The sequence below is a fragment of the Sturnira hondurensis genome, unplaced genomic scaffold (genome assembly GCF_014824575.4).
Source record: "Sturnira hondurensis isolate 20B ecotype Veracruz unplaced genomic scaffold, ASM1482457v3 Scaffold0020787, whole genome shotgun sequence".
In the NCBI taxonomy this organism is placed as follows: Eukaryota; Metazoa; Chordata; class Mammalia; order Chiroptera; family Phyllostomidae; genus Sturnira; species Sturnira hondurensis.
In genome coordinates, this window is record NW_028093418.1 from 5,237,191 (window position 1) to 5,251,896 (window position 14,706).

General features: G+C 48.8%; 2 protein-coding genes across 6 annotated transcripts in view; one reads left to right on the forward strand and one right to left on the reverse strand.

Moving 5' to 3' along the window:
* KIF9 (kinesin family member 9) overlaps positions 1-1,870 on the reverse strand; it is a 43,799-nt gene extending 41,929 nt beyond the window's left edge. Inside the window, exons 1-2 of one of the 5 annotated variants that reach the window (XM_037030569.1) lie at positions 1,556-1,870; positions 325-567 (exon numbers count right to left, since the gene is read on the reverse strand). In XM_037030569.1, the coding sequence (XP_036886464.1) occupies positions 325-511 (187 nt within the window). In that variant the 5' untranslated portion in view covers positions 512-567; positions 1,556-1,870. The remainder of the gene's footprint in view (positions 1-324; positions 568-1,555) is intronic. The other 4 variants (XM_037030568.1, XM_037030566.1, XM_037030565.1 and 1 more) reach the window with 4 other exon arrangements.
* Positions 1,871-1,924: 54 nt separating this feature from the next.
* The window catches only part of KLHL18 (kelch like family member 18), a 44,153-nt gene continuing 31,371 nt past the window's right edge, over positions 1,925-14,706 (forward strand). The window contains exon 1 of the mRNA XM_037030571.1: positions 1,925-2,153. Within this exon, the coding sequence (XP_036886466.1) occupies positions 2,025-2,153 (129 nt within the window). The 5' untranslated portion in view covers positions 1,925-2,024. The remainder of the gene's footprint in view (positions 2,154-14,706) is intronic.

Consider the following 14,706-nt stretch of genomic DNA (forward strand, 5'->3'; position numbering starts at 1 on the left):
GGCAGGTGCCCAGACCTCCCTCCTGGCAGCCTCCACCTACTGACATCACAAGGGCAGCATAGGGCAGCTCCAAGCATCACCCTCCCCTCAGAGCCTGCCCCTCCACTGCCTTGCAATTTGCGAGCATGCACATGCACATGCAGTCAACCTATCCACACTTCCCAAGGCCCTCCCCATGCTCACACCCATGGCTCCAGGTGTGCCAGGAGCCCCACCCCCCCAGAGGCAGGCCTTGTTTATTAACTACACCCCTCTTGTGTGTCTGCTACTCAGCAGCCCCTTAACACCCAGACATTTGGGGACCCCATGCCATCTTGCACTTACTGAAATAATTCTTGTTATTGTTCTTACGCCGCATCATTTGAGTGGGTTTCAGCTCCCAAATTAAGTTACAAGCTGCTTGAGGGATAGGACTGTGCCTTTTATCTCTTTGGAATCCCCCCTCACTGTCCAGAACAGTGCCCAGCACAGAGCAGGAGCTCATGAAATGGTGGTTGGTGGTGATGGTCATGGCTGGAAGTTAGACAGTGGCTGAATCTCCATATGTGAGTCCATCTTCGGTCACTACTGAGAGAGTCCCAAGGGGCATATAATGTCACTCCCCTTCCACATCAACCCATAAGCCCACAACCCTTCTAGGAGGACACCTGGTTTTCAAGCACCACTTTCAAGAACCCATATTCAGCCCCCTCACCACGCCCTCCTTTTAAGAAGGGACCTTGGGACCTTGTGGGGAATGCCACTCTCACAGGTACTACCCTTAGATATTTCTGGTGTAAATAAGTAAACATCTGAGTGGCCACCAGAAAAACTCCCTGCTGTGGTGGCTCATGCTTTTCTCGTTTGTTTTAGGGGTGGGAATGAAGAGAATTTCCACCAAGCACTTGAAGACTTGATAAAAAAGAGAGGGAACATATGCTGGGAGAGTAGGCACCAGGTGGGTCCCCATCTTCCAGCACTCCTGTCCAGACCAGAGGCTCAAATGGGAAACTCTCAGAGCCACCAGAGCCGCAGCAGCAACTGAACAGCTCCAAAGCAGGGGCCAAAGGCACCCAGCCTTGAACTAAACTAAAGACTCGGATCCAGGCAGGAACTGGACTTTCTCCTTTTTCTCACCCAACATGCCAGACCCCTCTGTCGAATCTGGGAGGCACAGGGCGGTAGGACCATTCTTGTTCTCCTCTGGAGGAGTTCCCTCATCTGTAAAGGGCTCAGATCGTCGATCTTAAAGGCCCCTGCAGTTTGAAAATCATTAAATACACGAAAGCCCGGAAAACCTCGGATCCCCTGCCTCACTCCCTCTGAACCTCAGGCACGACGTAAGACCCTGGTGCGGCCAGGGAACATTTGGTCTGGAGACCCCGAGCTTTCAGCAAGGCAGAAAGGGCCCCTGCGAAGCTGCTTTCTGCACCGCTGGGTTTTCAAATCCGGCAGACAAGCTGGAAGACTCCCGGGTGGAGCGGGGTTTGGATCCCAGCCGCTGTCCGCCGCCCGGGAGTACAGCCCCTCTCGGACCCGCCTTTACCCACCCCGACAACGCGTGACCCCTGCTCACCGCGACGGAGGTAACTGCCTTGCTGCAGTGCGACCGCTGCAACTGCTGAGAGCGAAAACCGGTGAGCGCGACAGACTGGCTGTGTACAGGGCCGCCATGGCAACGGGCCGCTTCCGGAGGTTCCGGAAGTAGCGGAGTGGTGGCGGAAATGAAGTCTGCGGTCTTCTGTTGAGTTACGAGTAAGGTCAGGGCAGAATCAGGAAAACGGGAGATGGGACCGTTGATTCTAGGAAGAATGCGGCAGCTGCAGACACGAGACGAGGGTCGAGATGAGGGCACGGAGGCCGCTCAGGAACCAGGAAGCGGGGCTGCAGGGCTTCCGGCACAGAGCAAGCTCTAACTACGGCGGCCGCGCAGGCCCGTCTAATCCCGGGGCAGCGCCGGAGCCGTCGTCGGCGCTTGTCCACGCCCCGCCCTGATTAGTTTAAGCCGGCCGGCCAGGCCTGCGCAGTCGCGGCGGCCGGGGAAGATGGTGGAGGACGGCGCGGAGGAGCTGGAAGATTTGGTGCACTTCTCCGTGTCCGAGTTGCCTAGTCGCGGCTACGGCGTCATGGAGGAAATCCGGAGGCAGGGCAAGCTGTGCGATGTGACGCTTAAGGTACCGATGGCTGGGAGGCTTGTAGCTGAGGGGAAAGGGACCGTGTGGGGAGGAAAGAGGGGCGGGGCCGATAGGGGAAGCGAGGTTTAGCGGGCAGACGGGTGGGGAAAGGAGGTTTGAGGGAGGCTGTAGGGGAGAGAGGGAGAGGGAGGCTTGGGGCTGCGTGGGTTGATGGACTGACACAGTCAGCCCTTAGAAGGAAAGGTTGAGAGGCGCGCCTCTGAGGCCCTCGGAGTGGGAGACATTGGGGTGACCGCCTCCCTTTTCTGTCACAGACAAGAGAAAATTGACTTGAAGCCCCCGCCGGAGAGGAAGGGGTGGTGGCCATCTATCTGTACATTCTAATAGGCAGCACCGAAACACCTTCTCTTGTCACTGTAGACATTCTTTGTGCCCTCGAAGTTAGCTGTGTTGTAGAAACACAGGCTTTTCTTTAGCAGTCATTGCTTGCCCCTAATTGTTAGATTAACACTTTGTCCAAGAGCTTTTAAAATCGGATCTGGAAATCTTTTGGTGTGGGCAGCTACTGTGCCCCACCCTGGGATACCTCCTAGCACCACCTCCCAGGTCACTGAAAGTGGACGGATGGGCTGCGTGGAGCGGGATTTCGTAACCACTCGTTTCATGCCGGTATTCTGGGCGCCAGAGCCAGCCTTCCTCCTGCGCTTTGCCTTTATTCCCCCTGGAAAGGCTTCTGGGCTGCTGCTGGGCCAGCTGCTGAGTCGTGTGGAGCCCCCCTGGTGGGGAGATGCTGCTGGAAGCCTGTTCCCTGCTGGGCTTTGGTTGCAAAACCCTCAGCGTCTGGAGGACCCCGTTTAAAAACGAAGTAATACTATACAGAGCTTTTTTTGCTCGTATTTTCTCCAAGGGTGAGGAAACTTTTTCTTCCAGGCGTTTGAGTAGAATGGCTAAGTGTGACTTTGGAGATTTAAGGATTTGGATTAAAAACCTGGTTGTAACCTCGGGCAAGTTAATTTCTCTAAGCATCTGTTTTCCAAATGCAAAAATAGAGATGATTCCTAATTCTCAGTATTGGTGTGAGGAAAATGAGAACATTTGTGACATTTTTTGATAATGCCTGGCATAAGGGTTTTTTGTTGTGTGTGTGTGTGTGTGTGTGTGTGTTTGCTTAATCTTTACTGGCATAAGTTTTTTATCACTCTAAATGTTAGAGAACAGAGAGTTCATTCACTGGCTCTAGGAGAGCCAAACACTAAACACCGAGAATTACAGTGGGGAACATATTGGCTATTTTATTGATGAATGGCACCATCCAGGAGAAGGGGAAGCTAATGCTCAAGAGCCTGGACTCATCCGTGGCATGTAGGTTACAGATTATACAGGGCAAACTCACAAGGCACCAAGGGTTGGGGGTTTGTGTCGTGCTGGCAGCTGATTGGTCGGAGGTGACATCAGGGTAATGAAACCTTTCTTCGGGGTCTTTTCCCATGTCCCTCTGTCTGGTTTCATGGGGAAGTAGCCAGGGGGTCCTTCCACCTTGGGGCTCAGGAACTGAACCGTGGCTTAGCTCATGATGTTTTCTTTAGCCTGCCAGAGGTCTGGGCTGTGGCCACTGGTTAGGCTGGGGCTACTGTCTTCTGGTTATTGGTGGGGAGAGAGAGAGAATGATTTCTAGAGCTAAGATTTAGAATTGAATTATTTAAAGTCATAAGGGCCCTTGGTTTCATAAACCCCTCCTGAAGGAGATTATATTCCATTAGACGAGCGAGGTGGCCTGAGAAGGGGAAGGATCTTTAGCGGGAACCAAGGGGTTTGGGATTTATAAAATGAGCTGGACCAGAGGAAGCAGAAGAAGGAAATAGAAATGAGAGATTTTTGATGGCGAGATTTTTGAGGGATTTGTAAGCAGAGGAATGACCTGGTTGTGGCAGCCACACTTGGGGTGAGTTAGAGACTAGTGAAAAGCAATAATAGGGGATTTTTTTTAAATTAAGATTTAGCCTGAAAGGATGAGCCAGGGAGAGCCTGTAAGATACATAGAAGCAAAAAAGGCATGTTAGAGTTCAAGCAGTGCATTTTGCCTCTGCGTCTAATGCACATACAGAATATAGCAACCCTTTAGTGTAAAAATGCTTTTACAATTTTTTCATTCAAATGCTTTTTTGTATATTCAGAGAGACAACAGTTACTTCCAAATAAGGGAATTATCAGAGGCAGTTCCCACCAAGATTGTCAGTTTAAGTTGTTGCATTAGTTTCAAGGATCTGGGACATAGAGACCAGTACAGAGGCACAGGCAAGAGCTGGTCCGGACCTTAGGAAGCATCTGCTTCACTGGTTTTCTAGCTCTTCCTGAGATGGAACTCAGTAGCAGTTTGATGGTGGGGGCCGAGGGGTAGCCAAGCAAACCAGGCTCTACCTTGCTCCCCGCCCCCTTAACTAGAGTGGCCCTGTGAAATCTGTTTTGGTCTCTCTCTTTCAAGATAGCATCTTTTCTGAGACTTCTGGTGATTCCTGTCTTTCAAATAAGCCAGTTGGAAGCCTTGGGGGTGGGATGGGTTTGCTGGCAGGTGGGCCACCCCACAGGGCAGTGGTTCTCAAACTTGAGTGGGCATTAGAATCTCCTGGTGGCCGTGTTCACTAGTTGTTGGGCCTCACTTCTGAATTTCTTATTCAGTAGGTCTGACGTGGGCTTGAAAATTTGTATTTCCTACAGGTTCTTCAGTGAGGTACTCCTGGTCCGAGGCCACATTCTGAGAGCAGGGGTGATGGGCCTGTCCTTTTCAGTGAAATGTGTATAGAATCCATGGTGCTTCTTTAGGCTTCTGACGAGGTGGAATCAGCCTGGCTGTTATTCTAGGAACCTTATGGTGGGAGAGAACTAGGAGCTCTCGCTTCTGCGTGCAGGCTTGCATTTAGTCCCCCTGAGTGGTCCCACCCCCGTGTCCTCAGTGGTGCCCTGGTCACCCAAGTCCACAGGCTCTAATTCATCCTGTTCAGAGAATAAACTCCAGTTTTCTGCTGGGACGGTGATGGAGCAGCTACTTGCCTGGGATGGGGACCATTCCTACCTGTTTTCAGCCTTCCTTAGTGCTCACCCCTGGAAAAGAGACCTGTGCGTCTTCAGCATTTGAGTTTGGGATGGGGTCTGCAGTGGCTGGCCATCTGCAGCACTCCGTATTCTCCGTCTAGGTCAGTTGCTACTCATCTGTCTGCTTTGCATCTTCCAAAATTTGGTGACATTTCTAATCTCTCTCTTTCAGCTTCTTTTTCTTTGGGAGCTTTGCTATTCCTTGATTGTCAGTCTGAGAGGCCTTACACATAGCACAGACTCAAGCCTGACTGGGCTTGAATCCTGCTGTGCTGCTCATTAGCTGTGAGCACTTGGGCAAATTCCTTAGATGCTGATGATTCAGTTCCTCCATCTGTAAAGTGGGGATCATTTCCTACCTGACAAAAGTGTTCAGGTTTCCATTAGTCAATACAGTTAAAACAATTGTGTGGTAAATAAATGCTCAGTAAGTGCAGCTATTTAAGAATAACTTATGAGATTTTTAGAAGAGTGGAGATAAATGCATATGATCAGCCTGCCATTTGTTTTTTTAAATATTTTATTTATTTATTTTCAGAGAGAAGGGAAGGGAAGGAGAGAGGGAGAGAAATATCAATGCGTGCTTGCCTCTCATGTGTCCCCCACTGGGAACTGGCCTGCAACCCAGGCATGTGCCCTGACTGGGAATCGAACTGCAATCGTGTGGTTGGCAGGCCCGCGCTCAATCCACTGAGCTACGCCAGCCAGGGCTTGTATGTGTTTTAACTTCTGATGAGTTTTAGATGATTTTATGTAAATTGAATTGTATTGCCTTAAGAGAGTTTGCAAACCACACCTGTGTGTCAGTGGCCTGCCTTTTACAGGTGAGGATCCAAGCACAGAAGGAGAAGGGGCTTGCCCAACATCACAGAGTGAAAGCAGGCAGAGCTAGGGCTGGAGACTAAACTCCTGGTCTCCATACTCTGGGTCGTGTGTTCCTTCATGCTCTCCCATTGCTGACAGTGACTGAACTGATTTCAGCAGCTGCCATGTGAATCAGTTTACCTCAGGTAATTTGTAATCGTTCTTTTTTAAAAATTTTTTTATTTTTTAATTAAGATTTTATTTATATATATTTTTCAGAGAGAAGGGAAGGGAGGGAGAAATAGGGAAAGAAACAAATTAGCTTTCTCTCGCACGCCCGTGGGGGTGGGGGGGCGGGGGACCTGGTCCTCAACCCAGCCATGTAACCTTGGCTGGGACCCGAACCAGCAAACTTTTCGTTCACAGTCCAGCTCTCAGCCCACTAAGCCACACCAGACAGGGCTGTAATCAATCTTAACATATCATTTTTGTTGTCCTGCTGAGTGTTAAGGAGAGTGTAAAAGTCCGCATTAGCAGACATGCCCTGATTTCAAAATTCACTACCAACTTTTGAAACCTGCTTAATTTTCTTTTTGGAAATATTTGAAATTTAAATTCCTCGGGTATCTGTTGGATAATTAAGTAGAGGCATAATAAAAAAGAATAATATAGCCCTGGCTGGTGTAGCTTAGTGGATTGAGCGCGGGCCTGTGAACCACATGATCACGGTTTGATTCCCAGTCAGGGCACTTGCCTGGGTTGCAGGCCAGTTCCCAGCAGGGGACACATGAGAGGCAACCATACATTAATATTTCTATCCTTCTCTCCTTCTCTTCCCCTCGAAAGATAAATAAATAAAATCTTTTTTAAAAACTTTAAAAAAATAATATATTAGATTTTTTAAAAATTACATTCTGTATCTATGGTGCCTTGAACCTCTTTGGAAATGAAAGCAATGAACCCAGAAAAATATACATACTTACGTGTGTGTAAAATTTTACATTCAGTCTTGAGAACAGTTCCCCTGAGGCCCATCTTTGGATCTTGAATTATGAATCCAACTGAGTCGGATTCTATCAGAAAAAGCCCATGGTCCCTTTCCCTGGCAAATCATTTTATCTTAAAGGTTAGGAGAATGGTAGTGCATAGCTTCCTGGCAACCTACAGCATAGGCTTGGGCAGGGTACCCACAGAGGCGCTCATCTCCCCCTCCCAGCAGTGAGGAGCAGTCGGGTTCATCTCCTTTCCTCTAGGCCACTGGGAGCCCAGGGCTCAGGCCACATCTGTCTGGTGCATGGGACGAGCAAGAGGGACAGGCTCCCCAGAGTCAGTGAGTGTTCTCCATAACTTCTTATTCATGAGGTTTAGACCCACCAAACTCATTCTTTCTCTTCTTCCTTCACCTCACTCGCTTCTTTCTTTTTATTTGTGAGAGCAAAATGGGGTCACCAAACCTGCATACTATGTGCTGACCCATAAGCTTAAGAGAGAGAAGCCACCTACACACATACACACACACACACACACACACACACACTTTTGTTTTGCAACCACTAATAAGTAGCCCCTTGAAGATCGGCTGCTGTTGGTCTTCCCAGCATTTTCCCAAGGCAGGCCCTGCTGAGGTGAGATGAGAATTTAACCCCCAGAAGGAACTGTCTTTTCCATGGGTGAAAGGCACAGTGTTAGAATACTGCCTTGTGGCTGTGGCCAGGTAGCAGCTCAGGTGGCCAGAGCGTCATCCTGACGTGCTGGGATTGCAGTTTGTTCTCTGATTGGGGTGCATACAGGAGGCAACCCAGGAGTGCATGGATGAGTGGAGTAACAGATTGGTCTCTCTCTCAAATCAATTTAAAAGATATCTTAGAATACTGCCTTTTGACCCACTAAATCCAGGTACACAATTTTCACTGAAACTGGCTTCAAGAGTCACACATTTGTTCCTGGAATCTTGTCTAGTTTGTCACACTGATTTTGTGATGAAAGAGTAGGTGGAGGAGGATCTCCCAAAGTGAAGCAGGACTTGTTGGTGCATGCCATTTTTATGCCATGTGTCATGCAGTGAGCTACCCAGGTATAATTACAGAGAGGCTAGGATACAAATGTTAAAAGGAGCCATGGAGGTCCTGTACCAAAGCCATCCATTTTACAGAGGAAAAACCCCTGAGGCGTGGTGATATTAAGGGGTTGCCCAAGGCAAAAAGCTCTGTTATCTGAGTGCCAACACAGCTGTTTGTTGGTGGAAGTGATGCTTTCTCGGCCTCTGGGGTTACTCACCTGCCCTGCTGACGGTATGAAGCAGAGCGGGGAATCGACACCATCTGCAGTGCCATCCTTGAGCACGGAGGGCAGGGAGATCCATGTCCAGGCGCAACACCACTCTCGTCTCAGGAGGGAAGAGATGCAGGCTTTTTCTGCTGGTCATCCAGACATACGAATTTTTGATTCTTTTGATTTCGAAATGACACTGTGTGAGAAAACTTGTGCTTCTGAATATTGTTCATTCCCTGGATTTTCTGCTGACTTTTTCCAGATCGTGGTGTTCATTTTCAGCCCTCCCTCTCAATGAGCAGTTAAAACTGAGAGGAAGAACATGCTTTCCGAGAGGACATGTGCACTTGAGAGTGAATTCATATTCATCAAGAAATCAGTTTTGCCCTCTTTCTTCTTAAAGTTATGTTGTAGGTAACGCTGTTGAATTTGGACATGGATTAGATGGATGAGAGAGTTTGATGCTGCCTGACATGTGGGTGGGGAGAGGGAGCTGGAGGAATCTTGGAAAATCAGTGACCGAAAAAGCAACCTTCGTGGGCTTCACCCTGAGACTTCTGGAGTTTGGCTGGCTGGCTGGCTGGGTAACTTAAGAAGCCTGTGTCTGGAGCTGCTTCTTACTGCGTGCAGGCAGTCCCTTTATTATTTTGTATGAGACTCTAATGTTTGCCCTTTGGCCACTCCTGGTTCTTCTTGTAGACAGGTTGATGGAAAAAGAGACCACGTCGTTTCTCTAAAGGTGTGCTCTGAGCCCCCCAAAATACAGGCATGGCATCTACTTTCCTACTTTTGATTTGTTAGTGTTGCCACTCCTCTGTGTGGTTCCAGCCAGCTTCCCAGCAGTTAGTTTGGTAAGGCCTTTTCTACCCAAGCAGCTGATCACATCACCACTTGTTTCCAGTTGGAGAGAATGAACCAATATGTGTGACCCAGGAGTTGGCAAGCATTTTCCGTAAAGAGCCAGATAGTAAATATTTTAGGATTTGTTGGTCATACAGTTTCAGTTGCAATTACTCAGCTCTGGTGTTGTAGCACCAAAGCAGCTGTGCGTACGTAGTACATAAGCAAATGGGTATGGCTATGTTCCCGTAAAACTTTATGTATAAAACAGGCAGGGGCCAGATCCATTGGTTGTAGTTACCTGAGCCCCGTTATATACTAACATGGCCTTTGTAAAGTTTAAGGCCTTCGGAGTAGGTGACACTTGCATTATTGTCCCAGCTATACTTCTTCAGTATCTAAAAATTGAAACATCTCTTATTAAAACAAGAACACATATGAACCAGAAGTGAAGAATTTTCTTCTTTTTCCAGCTTCCTGCGGGTGATCACGGGACTGTCCTGGTTGATGACTGAATAACTGATGGAAAAGTTACTGTTAAAATATTCTGATCTTTAAAGTCTTATAGCTTTGCTGGAGCTTGAGGCAGACTATTCCCAAAGCATTAAGTAGAGATGCCATGCTCCGTTCCTCAGTTGAAGCTGAGGATGCTTGGCTGTTTGCAGAACAGCAGGCCATAAGAGGCCCTGATGGCTTATGTGTTCTAGTAGATCTGACCAGCTGTGTTTGGGGCCGTGAAGCTAAGGGCCAGAGTTTGGGCTTTTGGTAGGCAAAGTAGACTAGTTCAGATGTGGCCCAATCCATGAGTCGTGTGGCTCAGTGGGTTAGGCTTTGTCCTGTGAGTTGAAAAGTCACCAGTTCAATTCCTGGTCAGGGCATATGCCTGGGTTTCAGGCTGGGTTCCCAGTTGGGGTGTGCGAAAGGCAGCTTGCACATCAGTGATTATCTCCCTCTTCCTCCTCTCCCCTCTCTCTAAAAATAAATAAATTAAAGCTTTAAGAAACAAAAACAGTCCTGGCTGGTGTGGCTCAGTGGATTGAGCGACAGCATGTGAACCAAAGGGTGACCGGTTCGATTCCCAGTCAGGGCACATGCCTGGGTTTCAGGCCAGTTCCCTGGCTAAGGGTGTGGAAGGGCAATTGGTCAATGTATCTCTCACACATCGATGTTTCTCTCCCTCTCTTTCTCCCTCCCTTCCCCTCTCTCTAAAAATAAGTAGAGTCTTCAAAAATAAAATAAAAAACAAAACAAATATGGCCCAATATGTCTGTGCAGAGTGCTGCATGTCACAAAAATGCTCTCAAAAAATAAGCCCAGGAACAGATATTTGTCCACCGGTGCTCATAGCAGCATCATTCACAATAGTGAAAAGGTGGACACAACTCAAGCACGCACCGGTGGCTGAATGGATGAACAAAATACAACACATTTTGTTCCATGCGCACAATGGAATATTATTCAGCTTTAAAAAGGAAGGAAATTCTGACACATGCTACAACATGGAAGAACCAAAAAGACATTATGCTAAGTGAAATAAGCCAGTTACAAATGACAACTATTTTTTTATGACTCCACCTGAGAGAAGTAACTGGAGTAGTCAAATATTTGAAAAGAAAGTATCCTTGTCATTGCTCGGGGTGGGGGAGTTGGGGATGGAAAAATGAGTGTTTAACGGGGACAGAGTTTCAACTGGGGAAGATGACGAAGTCCTGGAGATGGGTGGTGGCACTGGTGCATACAGTGTGAATGTGCTTAGTGCCACTGAACCGTACCCTTAAGTGTGGTTAAAATGGTGACTTTTATGTTACGCATCTTTTACCGCAGTTAAAAAGAGAGAGAGAGCTAATACACTCAAGAAGAGATGTCACCAGCTGGCAAGTGAGATGGCTTGTAGTGCCTTTTGACTGTGGGGACACTGAAAACGATCTGCTTCTGGATCAGAAACGTGGTGCCGGTGAGGAGTCTGTCCCGTTCTTCAGTTCTGTAGTGCGCCGCCTCCACTGTGAGGAGCAGGTTTTACTAGCTCAGCCCAGTGGCTGCACTTCAGATGGTCACGTCAAAGGAATTGACTTATAGGAGATGCCTATTTCAGTGATGCACACAAGTCATAAGCTTCTTTTTCCTGTGTCAGTTTGTAAAATCTAAGTGTCGTATAACCTTCACAGAACTATCCTGAGGATCAGCAAATAACACTGCACTCACGTCTTCCAAGTAAAGGCTTGTTGGCACAAACTACAAATGGCTTTCATATCTGTATTTCTACCCTTATTTTGCTCCTAATACTAGACCTACGGTTCCATTTGTCACATTGATCCTCACACTCGTTATGTCTGAAACGAAACTCCTTTCCCTTTTGTTCCCTTTGGGTGTGGATGGCGCACCGTCCTTCTAGTTATGTAAGACTGAAATTCTGGACTTGGCCTTGGCTCCTCCTCTCTCCTTCATGTGTATTTTGTGGCATTTATCACAACAGTAATGACATAATCATGTACAGAGTTGTAGCTCCGTGAGAGCAGGGGCTGTGACTGAATTTTTACTGAGGTGTTTGCATATTAGGTGCTCAGTAAACCCAGGTCCTAATTTAGACACTCTTCACCTTTCACCTACGCCAGGGTTTGGTTTGGTTTTGATTTGTTCTTTAAACTTTAGTAACATGCTGCAAGATTTCCTTCCCTTCGGGGAATGAATGATCCTTGTTCAGCTAAGGGATTGTTTTCCTTCAGTCTCAGCTCTGATTGTGTCGTCCCGCTCTGGGTGGCCTCCCATTTCATGCTCATTCGGTGTGCTCAGCAGCCGTACCGGTGCCAGACACTGTTCTAAGAATGGGGACCCAGCAGCGAGCAGAGGAAGCAAGGCCTCTCTGGGTAGCGCGAGCTTGCATTCTAGTGGGGGCGGCCGGCAGGCAGTGAAAGTAAGTTGATAGAAAGTGCCCGGTGGTGGTAAGTGCCATGAAGAACAATAAGGGGCCCGAGAATGCCTTTTTGTGGGAGGGACCAGAGCCAGTTTCTGTGAGTAAATCAGAGTGAAGCGAAGGAGTGGACTATGCGTGTGCCGAAGGAAGAGCATTCTGGAGCCCTGAGGCAGGAGTGCATTTGGTATTCCGGGGAAACGGCAAGCTCCTGGGGTACTCAGAGTAGAGTGACCTAGGAGAAGAGTGAAAGGACCTCTGGGGTTGGAGAGGGAGCCCCTGAAGCCCAGCATAGTTCCTGGCATGGTATGGTACGGCTCGGTGAATACTTGTTGAAAGAGTGAATACATGAATGAAGGTAGACAGTAATCGTTCCTTTATTTATTTATGGATGTAGGTCAAGGCATGGTGGTAGGGGAGTGTCTAAGAAAGGTAGGGGGCATTTTCCAGAGTTCATGGAGAGAGCACAGGATTTCACCTTCACCTTCCCCTGCTTCTCCCTTTTGGGAGAGATGGTGCTAACAGGCAGAGTAAGAGAGACTGATTTTGGCTTGTTCTTGGAGGAACTTCTGTTCTTCTGCATCACAGGGGAAAATAGAGGCTGGGAACTTGTCAGGGTTGGGGGCGGAAGTAGAGCAGAGGTCCTGAGCTCGAGGTGGTTCTGAAAGGTGCTCCCACCCATGGTGGGTGAAGTTTGCCTTCTGTCCCCATGTCCATACCGTAGGCTGTCACTCTGAGCCAGCAAGATGTCTGCAGAGAGCCAGGGGGAGTGGGGGTGCGGGAGCGGCAGGTGGTGCCTGGTTTTCAGTAGGATTAAGGGGAGGACTGCTGATTTAACTGACTCTGATTATTCTAAGCTGCTCACAGAAATTCGTCACTGCCATAAGAGTCAGAAGCTTAAGGACGTCCTGTTGGTGCTGACCGCCACTCCATTGACTTCTAGGACTGCCAGCTATGTTTTTGATGTTTAAGATCCTCCAGACTTGGCCCCCTGGTTGCCCACAGTCCCCCCCTGCTGGCTGTCCCTTTGTGACCTATGCTCTCCGATTTCAGGGCCTTTGCTCTAGTATTCCTTTGGCTTGGAGTATCCGGCCACATCTGCCAGCAGAATCCTACCCATTGCCTCTAGACTCCCTGCACGTTTCTTTTTCTCAAGGGGAGAAAAATGGCCAAACAGTCCTTCCTCTGTTCTGGGGCACTTTGCTTTTGTATACGTCCAGCACTGTCTGTGGTCACCAGTTTTTACTCCCGTCTCCCTGCCAACCTGTGTGGTTCTGTTAGGCAGAGACCTGTGCCAGCTTTTTTCTTTTGTCCTGCCCTGTCGCTGTGGGGTTCTGTTGGGTGAACCCCCATCTCTCTGAAGGCCATCTTCTCATGCCCCTCCAGTGCAGTCACTCTCCCCCTTTTCTGTTGTACCTTTGCCCCTCGTCACTTAGAGTGTTCTCGTTGTATAAACAGTGTCAGGTTCGCCTGAGAGCCTGTGAGGAATGCAGATTCTCGGCGCCCACCTCAACCTGTGGCACTACAATCTGGCGATGCAGCAACACTGTGCCCCTGCTCCCCCTACCGTACTGGACAGAGTGGAGGTGCTCAGTGTTTTTCCCCCTTCGTGTTGAGTTTCTGAAACATGTGAAATACCTACCGAGCAAAATTCTTGTTAATGTGTCCAGTGCTGAGAAGTGTTTGCTGAATTACCCTCTAGGCCCCTGGCATTATGTTTGAGCTGCTCCTTCAGTCAGCGTGTTACTGAAGTGCATTGACCTGTGCCTGGTGCTTTGCCAGGTGCACAAGGGCGTGGCATGTTGGGGGAGGCAGCCCCGTCTCTGGCATTTACAGATCCGTGCGGGAGAGGTACCCGTCAGTTCCTTATGAGACAAGGCAGAGTGTGATCTGTACCTGCACAGGTATCCCCAGGGGCCCACGGAAACACCGAAGGCATGGAAGTTATTTCCAGCGCAGAGGATCTGGGGTGGTTTCACCCTCATGGGGGTGAATAGGATTTTGACAGACAGACGCTGTGGAAGAGGTATTCCAGGACGGAAGAGCCAGTTCTAGGGCCCGGGCACAAAAGTTCACATACCGGATGTTTCTGGAGCAAGCAGCACTGGAGGAGCAAGGGGGAAGGTGTGCTGGGGAGGTGGGGTGGATGCAGACTGTACTTCAGTTCTTGTGTAGAAGAGTGGACCGGTAAGAAGCATCTGCAGATGACATGCTCTCAGTGCAATTCGGTATTTGGTGGTGTCTGTGAACTCTGCCCTCCTGTCTCCCTGCCCTCTCCCATTCTACCTGCTAGACATGGGTGCCAGGCGGGGGAGGGTTTGGAAGAGGTGGGACAGGCCTGAATATTTTAGCTGGCTCTTTATATGGGACCATAGTCCCAGGTCTTGTCTTTTTTGTGTGTGTGTGCTAGGTCGTCAGCCACTTCCTCTCTCACCCCCTTTTGGAGTCACTTTATCCTGCTTTTGGGGCCCCCTAAAGTAGAAAGACCCAAGATGCATCACTAAAGGGTTTCACACAGTGTGCTTTAAAATGCCATCAAGGCCCCAGACTGAACCCAGTATGCTTTACTATACTTGCTGTCTGTCTTCCAACCCCACGAGTTTGTGAGGACTGGCAATTTCTGCCTATGGTGGGACAAGCGTCCATCCAGCATTCGAGATAAAGGGCAAACCCCTTCCT